Source organism: Pteropus alecto, unplaced genomic scaffold (genome assembly GCF_000325575.1).
Source record: "Pteropus alecto unplaced genomic scaffold, ASM32557v1 scaffold196, whole genome shotgun sequence".
NCBI classification, from domain to species: Eukaryota; Metazoa; Chordata; class Mammalia; order Chiroptera; family Pteropodidae; genus Pteropus; species Pteropus alecto.
The window spans coordinates 4,951,598-4,959,677 of record NW_006439717.1 but is presented as its reverse complement, the minus strand read 5'-3'; the positions used below and the strand labels follow the sequence as shown (position 1 = coordinate 4,959,677).

General features: G+C 35.3%; 1 protein-coding gene across 3 annotated transcripts in view; it reads left to right on the top strand.

Annotated features, from left to right (window-relative positions):
• Positions 1-46: 46 nt before the first annotated feature.
• Positions 47-8,080, top strand: part of IRAK4 (interleukin 1 receptor associated kinase 4) — a 24,020-nt gene continuing 15,986 nt past the window's right edge. The window contains exons 1-3 of one of the 3 annotated variants that reach the window (XM_006916880.3): positions 47-136; positions 3,714-3,744; positions 6,043-6,212. In XM_006916880.3, the coding sequence (XP_006916942.1) occupies positions 6,052-6,212 (161 nt within the window). In that variant the 5' untranslated portion in view covers positions 47-136; positions 3,714-3,744; positions 6,043-6,051. Of the gene's footprint in view, positions 137-3,713; positions 3,745-6,042; positions 6,213-8,080 lie in introns of those variants that run through there. The other 2 variants (XM_006916879.3, XM_025050271.1) reach the window with 2 other exon arrangements.

The window sequence follows — 8,080 nt, the reverse complement described above, 5'->3', positions numbered from 1 at the left end:
CGGGGCCTGGGCGGGGCCTGGCATGATAGGCCCGTTCGGCCCCGCCCCTCCCTGGCCGTTCCTATTGCCCTGATTCCTCATCTGCTGAGACACCGGGCGGGGTCGCGTCGGCACCTAGCGCCCCGCGCTTGGGCAGGTAAGGGATTCCAACTGTGCGCGCCTCTTTCACGGCAGGTTGTCCGAAGTCCACAGCCCCCGCCTTTGTCCATCTGCCCCAAGATTATTGAGGAACCGTTTCGGAAGGAAATTCACCGCTTATCTTCAGAATGAGACAAAGACGAAATAGGTTGCATGGGCAGAGCTTGCCCCAGGATAAAGACTTGAGTCCCAGGGGATCTAAAAGTTAGTCAACCTGAAGAGGAACTTGGAGCGTGGAGAGGCGACACCCAGCCATTCTGTGGCTCAGTCGGACCTCGCCATAAATTTCTCAACCCCCTGCGCTTAGTACCGTCCGAGTGCCAGATTACAAAATGAAATCTCTTTTCCTGAGAACCAGGAAGTAAGGCCAGCACCCAGCAGAGAAGCTCGTCCTATGGAAAGCATTCTGAGCCCTTACAAGATTCTAGCTTTTTCTCTGGGTTCCAGGCTTCCAAGAAACTAGAAGTCCGAAAGGGGTTGTAAGGTTTAGATAAGTACATTATCAAATAGGGAAAGTGGACATGCCAACTCTGAAGCAAGAGAGAAAACAAAGAGATAAAAAGCAGGCACGGAGAAAGGGAGGAAGCATTTAAGCCATTTAGAATGGGTAGAACAGATAGCTCTGTTAGTGCCTCATAAATGCTTCTGACCAAGGAGCCCTAAGAGCAGAGAATATTAAAATCTATCTTTTCCCTTTCTGACCCCAGAAAGTTCAGGTTTCCTTGAGACCGTCAGAAAGTTCAGGTTTATTTTATTCTCCTGTTTGCATGCTAAACATTCGCTTGAGGTTTGCTTTCTACCTGTCCAAGCTGAGCTCATGATCTTCCAGGCCAAAATTGCTTCTTCCACAGTCTTCATCTCAGTCAAGAAACTTGTTTAGGCCACAAACCTTGGTGCGGTCTTCTCACTCTTCACAGCAGGACATAGGATTGTATTTGCTCTACTTCAGAAAATATTCAGCATCCTAGGAATTCGCACCTTCTTTGCTACTACTGTAATCCATGATGCCAGTACCTCTCACCTGGATTATTGGTGTCCTCTAACTGGTCTCTTCCTGTTTCTCTGCCCTTACTCTAGTATCCTTTATTCTCAGCAGCAACCTTAATGTCTTAGAACATCTGTATAGAGCATGTCTCTCGTCTTCTCAAAATCTCCACTGCCTTCTCATCTCACTCAGAAGGTAAACAAAGTCAATATAAAAGCTATAAGGCCCCAGGAGACCTGGCCTTGTTACCTCTTTCATCTAATCTGCTACTTTCCTGCTCCTTTCTCTCCAGTCTCACTTTCTCCTTGTTTTTTCTCAATGGCCCACTTCAGACCCTTGGAATATTTTCGTACAATATCCTAGTGCCTGTCTTTCTCATTGATTCAGACTTTTAATTAATCAAATGGCACCTTCTTATTGAGGCCTACTCTAACTATCCCACTTAAAATTAAAACCCCTTCTCTTTTTCTTCACTTAATTTGCTACCATCTAACATACCATTGAGTTTATCTGCTTATTGCATGTCTTCCTCTATTAGAATATGAGTGCCATGAGTTCAGTTAATTTTTTCTTATTTTCCTAATGCTTTGTCTGGGACCTGGATCGATATCCAACACAAAGTAGATACTCAGTAAATATTTGATGAATGAATAATATTTTAATTTTTTAAATATATCCAAAGTGTTTTAAACTACTTACCATTGAGTTAAATCATTGTTTGAGAATGATGTGTTATGTTTAATTTATGGCATACTACCATAAACCCCAGTTTGAGAATGGCAGCCCTATATAATTTAATGGATCTAGAAGATATCACCAGCTTTGCTTCATAATGATGATATTGAGTTGTCCAAAAATAAAGATTAATGGTTATCTGGTATATTTTGCTTAAGAAAGCATGGAGCAGAATAAGCATTTTAGGAAGATTATAAACATATTAAACATACTATGCGTGATAAAAATAAGGCTACCACCATCTGAAAAGCTTAGCTATATTTTCAGACATCTCATTTCTACTCTCTCAATAGCCCCTTACCACTATTCTGAAAATGAAGCTTAAATACAACTCTGCACATTTCTTTTTTATGTGATATAAGAATAACTTCTGCCATAAAATAATCATCACTACATTTTTTGATCACCTGTTATTGATACGATTAAGCCCTTCACATTTGTTGATTTTAAATCTTATAGCAACTCTTAAGTATTACTATCTCTGTTTTTCCGATTAAGAAACCAAGGTCCAGAGAAACTTAGTTACTGATCTCGGTCACAGTTGGTTTGTGGAAAAGCAATATTAGAATCCAGGCCCATGCAACCTCAAAGTCCAACGTCCCTTTACCCGTCTACACCCTATTCTTCTGATCAGAGTGGTAATGAAACACAGTCTTAAAACTTTATTAATTCATTTGATGAGAAATTTTTGAATCTTACTTTGGGCACAGTACTTTGAGAACATGCTTATGAGTAGGAAGGCATTGCGTTCCACAAGCTGACACTGATTTTAGTTTATTTCTCAATTTTCACCTTACCTTCTATTCTTATCTGGATTGTCTTGTTTGAAATGTGAATGGTTTTTCTTTACCATGAAAATTAATGGTATGAGAAAATAGTTATGGAAATATTTATTTATTATTTGTAAGCAATATATCCTGTTCCACTTCTATTAATCTTAAGCGCCCTAAAGTAAAATCTTGAACACTTTGAGAGAGATGATACTTTTAAAAACTTCCTACACAAATAATTTATTTCCATTATTGAAAATGCAGAAAAGCACATGAAAGAACCACCATAAAAATTACATCAAGAGATAACCACAGTTAAATTTTGGTGCATATTCTTACAAATATGTATTGGGGGTGATATATGAATGAATGTTTAAAGAAAAATTTTAAATTTTGAGTTGAGAACTTCCAGGCATATATGTGTGGAGGAGTTGTTAGAAAGCCTTCCTTTTTCTAATATTCCTGTTCCATCACCTCTGCTAGAAATCTGGGTGCAGGAAAGCTACCAAATTATCCTTAGTTTTAAGGTATACTTTTTGTTTTCAATTCTCTTTATTTTAGCTCTAGCTTTTGGATTACTAAGCAATTCTACTTTAACTACTTCTTACATTGGAGAGAAATCTGAATAAATTTTTTAAAATAATGTGACTGGAATAACTGCAAAATCTATAGGCAGATACGATTTCTTAACTTAAAAAAAAAAATCAGTCTTTCTTTCATTTAACACAAATATTTTGAATGTCTGCTGAAGCTAAATTTGGTTGGGTCCCTAACTGTGAGAGCATACCATCTAGGAGAGAGGCAGATACATAAACAATAAAATATGATCATTGTTATAATAGAAGAATGACCAGTGGAAATTTGAAGCAAAAGAGATGGCATTCAGGGAAAGTCAATAGCGCCTTTTGTGATGCGCTTCAAGGAACAGGAGGCATTTGCCAGTTGGCCCTCAAGATGCTTGAGCAATTTTTAACCTAGCCCTAGATGACCTTACCTCCTGCTTCATGGAGAAAATACATTGTCTGGGAATTCTTCCTCTCACTTAAAATATATCTATATCCAAACTTCTGCTTCCCTTTTTCTAGATTCAAAGGAAGAGGTTTCCTTCTATTCAAGGTGAGACTCTTCCCTTATACTCTATTCACTATATATATCCCTTTTGTATCTACAAGCAAGCTTAAGTCTTAAACCTTAAATCAACAGTTCAAGGTGTGTTTGGGGTCCTTGAGTCTCTTTCAGGAGGTTCATAAGGTCAAAATTACATATTGTAAAAGATTCATTCAAAATGCAATGGGTTTTAATTTGACAAAGTTTATTATATGGTTTCAGATTCCACATTGCAACACACTTTTTGGAAACTATCACTTATCAAGTTTTAGTATGGCATGAAAGAAAAATATCTACTAGTTTGTGAAAAGATGACTAAAATACTCCTTTTTCTCCCAATTATATGTCTGTGTGAAGCTGGAATTTCTTCATATACATCTACCAAAACAATATATTGCAGCAGATTGAATGTAGAAGCAGATATGAGAATCCAGCTGTCCTCTATTAAGTTAAACATTAAAGAGATTTGTAAAACTGTAAAACAGCGTCACTCTTCTATTTTGTAAGGGGAAATATTTTTATTTTTTATTAAAATGTGCAAACATGTACATTTTTTATTTTTATTTATTATTTTTAAATTTCTCAGTGTCAGTTTCTAATATTGTAAATACCGGTAGTTATCACCAACATAAAAAAAAAATATCTTGGTGTCCACAATAATTTGTAAGAATGTAAAGAGTACTGAAACCAAGTGACCAGGTTTGATAACTGGTGTCCTCTCTCTCTCTCTCTCTCCTCTCTCTCTCTCTCTCTCTCTCTCTCTCTCTCTCTCTCTCTCTCTCTCTGTCTCTCTCTCTCTCTCCCTCTCCCTCTCCCTCTTTCTCTCCCTCCCTCCCTTATTCTTTCCCTCTCTCCTTCCACCTCTCTCTCTCTTCCTAAGCTTATTCCCTTCATAGATAGATTTCTTCGAAAATGCTGAGAGTGAGGGACATAGAGATCAAATAAAACCACGTGGAGAGGTAAAAATGTGAAAGGGTCAATAAGGACAATGAGTGAAGACAAGTAAAAGGGTTAAGAGCAGTATTGTCTGCCTGATGGAAAGGGGATTCCCATAAATTTGTATTCACCACACTCAGCTGAGTTATCTAGTTCTCTACAGATGTATTCATTAGCTTTGGTGTACAAGTAAAATTATGAGATTTATCCCCGGCCGCAGCTCTCCAGGGTGGAGAAGCAGAAGAAAAAGAGGACTGAGGAAATAAAGTTCTGTCTAGACAGTAATTAAAGTGGTTAACCACAGAGTTTGGCTTAGTAGGGAATTAACTGTGATCAGGCAGGTCCAATGGACCCAAGAAATGTGAAGAGATCAAGGAGGAGCATGTTATGTGAAAAGCTGATGAATAGACCATACCTTTTAATGCTACACAAATTATTTCAGGATATATTTTGTTTTCCTTCTACCAAAGAGTGTTGCATAAATGTTTAATAGTAAATACTGATTGAGGAAAATATTTTAAATTGAAAAATAAATCTCTTTTACTAATAGATTTGATTCCTGAATGTGTTCACAAAAATATCTTTGCAAAAGTAAACTTTTTGCTCCTTTGTGTAAATTTCACTCAGAAAATGTCAATGTCAGAAAAGAAAAAACGAACTTAATTTTTTTAACTGATATTATAGGTGGAAAAAGAAAGCAAGCCCAGAGGATAAATGAATAAAGCACAATTTTAATTTATTTCTTGGAGTATCAACTACGGTTGACCCTTGAAAACCACAGGGGTTATGGGCACTGACCCCTGTGCAGTTGCAAATCCTAGAATAATTTTTGACTCCTCCAAAACTTAACTACTAATAAACTGCTGTTGACTAAGCACAATTTTAATTTTTTTCTTGGGTTATCAACTACGGTTGACCCTTGAAAACCACAGGGGTTATGGGCACCGACCCCTGTACAGTTGCAAATCCTAGAATAATTTTTGACTCCCCCAAAACTTAACTACTAATAAACTGCTGTTGACCAGAAGCCTTACTGATAACATAAATAGTCAATTAACACATATTTTGTATGTTATATACATTATATATTTTATTTCAACAATAAAGTAAGCTAGAGAAAAAATGTTATTAAGAAATTATAAGGAAGGGAAAATATATTTACAATATTTATTGAAAAAAATCCATGTATAAGTGGACCTGCACAATTCAAACTCATGTTCAAGTGTCAACTGTAGTTGGCTTGAGAGTGTTCCCTTATAGTGTAATCAGTTGTCAATGTTTCATATGTTATAACAAAGAGCAATATATAAGCTTACAGATACCATTGCTAAAACTACTATAAAATTTTAATGAGAACTTTTCATGTTATAGGAATAGAAGATGAACAAATCCATAACACCATCAACATATGTGCGCTGCCTCAATGTTGGACTAATTAGGAAGCTGTCAGATTTTATTGATCCTCAAGAAGGATGGAAGAAGTTAGCAGTAGCTATTAAAAAACCATCTGGTGATGATAGATACAATCAGTTTCACATAAGGTAACATATAAAATTTTTAAAAAATTCTTACTAGAATGATTAGTAGGTATAAATACTGTCTAATGTTGCAGTTCAAAAAATTAACCTCTCTAAGGGAGGTAATGATAATAAATAACCAGTTTTTTTTGTGTGTGTGCACTTTTTCTTCATTCAGCTAGGCTAATATTGTGATCTTGCAAATAAGTTTTTGGGTTAGAATCAAGATTCCCACTTTTATTCTAGTTCTCTGTTTTGCAAACCAAGTACAGTTCACTCTGCCTCACACTTGTCATTTCCAGATTGAAATAACATAAGCATATTATAGGAATCACTAGTAAAATTCTAGAGCATAAACTTCTAAGTATGTGAATATCTAATTCACTTTAACAGTGTGTTTTGAGAATTCAAATTGACATTTTATAGTTGCTTGTAAATGTATACATCTATGGACAGAATTCTTAGTTGTTAGCCAGGATTTTTGAACACTACCTTCAGATAAATTGAAATAACATAAGCATATTATAGGAATCACTAGTAAAATTCTAGAGCATAAACTTCTAAGTATGTGAATATCTAATTCACTTTAACAGTGTGTTTTGGGAATTCAAATTGACATTTTATAGTTGCTTGTAAATGTATACATCTATGGACAGAATTCTTAGTTGTTAGCCAGGATTTTTCAACACTACCTTCAGATAGTTTCTAGTCTGTTTGTTTTTTTGTTTTTTTTTTTAGGATAATTTCTATTCTTTCTGTTCATCTCTGCTTGATTTAGCATAAAATATCAGTACATATTTTATTTTTGTCAGGTATTTCAGCTCAAGTCTATGTCAAAATCTATCTTTAGAAGCAACAAGAAAAAAATATAACTTGTGATTTTCAGCATTAACCTGATAAAGCACCTAAAAAACCCATAGCTTCCTTCTAGGAAATGTTTCCTCATATGAAGGATAAACATCTTAAATTACTTAGAAGTTTAGATTTAAAGTTAGAAAGCCTATTTTTAGAGATATTTTATTGATATTACTGTTAAAAACTTTTAGAGGACAGTTGAGGCAGTGGTGGTGGGGAGTAAAAGCTCTTTGCAGAATAATGGCAGCAAATAATTATTGAAAGAATGATTGAATTAGAAAGCTACCAGTTTAAAACCACCAATGAGTAATTGATTTATGCATAGCTCATGGGTAAATGCTAAAGCCACAAAGTGAAAGGTTAGTGATGAACAGGATATGCACAAGATTTAAAAGTATTAGCCACAGGTTACTTAGGAATTATGAAGGGGAAATAGAGCAACTTCTCTATAAAAAGAGAAAAAATCTGAAGTACACCTTCTTTACCAAGTAATCAAACTTTGTGTCACCAATAAGGGTACAAACTGCCATTGTGTGCCTCCAGATGTGATACAGTGGTAAGAACACTTGCCACCTCTATAGTATTCTTACCAAAAATTTTCAACCTAAATTTAATCATGAGGAAGCAGTCAGACAATTCTAGACGGTGAGACATTCTATAAGGCATCTGGGCTACACTCTAAAGCACACAGCACAGAAATAGAGATGGAGGAGGAGAAGGCAGGAAAGAAGAAGGAGGAGAAGAGCACAAATATGGCAAAATATTATCAACTCGTCAATTGGTGAATCAACATGAAGGGTAAATAATTGTTCATGGTATTATTTTTTCAACTGTTTGGTAGGTTGGAAATTTTTCAAATAAATTTGGAGGAAAAACAAATATATATTGTTTAAGTTTTTAAATGTTACTTTTGAAAACTAATTTTTTAAAAAATGAGAATGAAAAACTGATCTGTTTTTCTGTATTTAATTGCAATATAATTAAGATTAAAAGAATAATTCTCCAAGTTTATGTATATTCTATTTATTTAAGCAAGG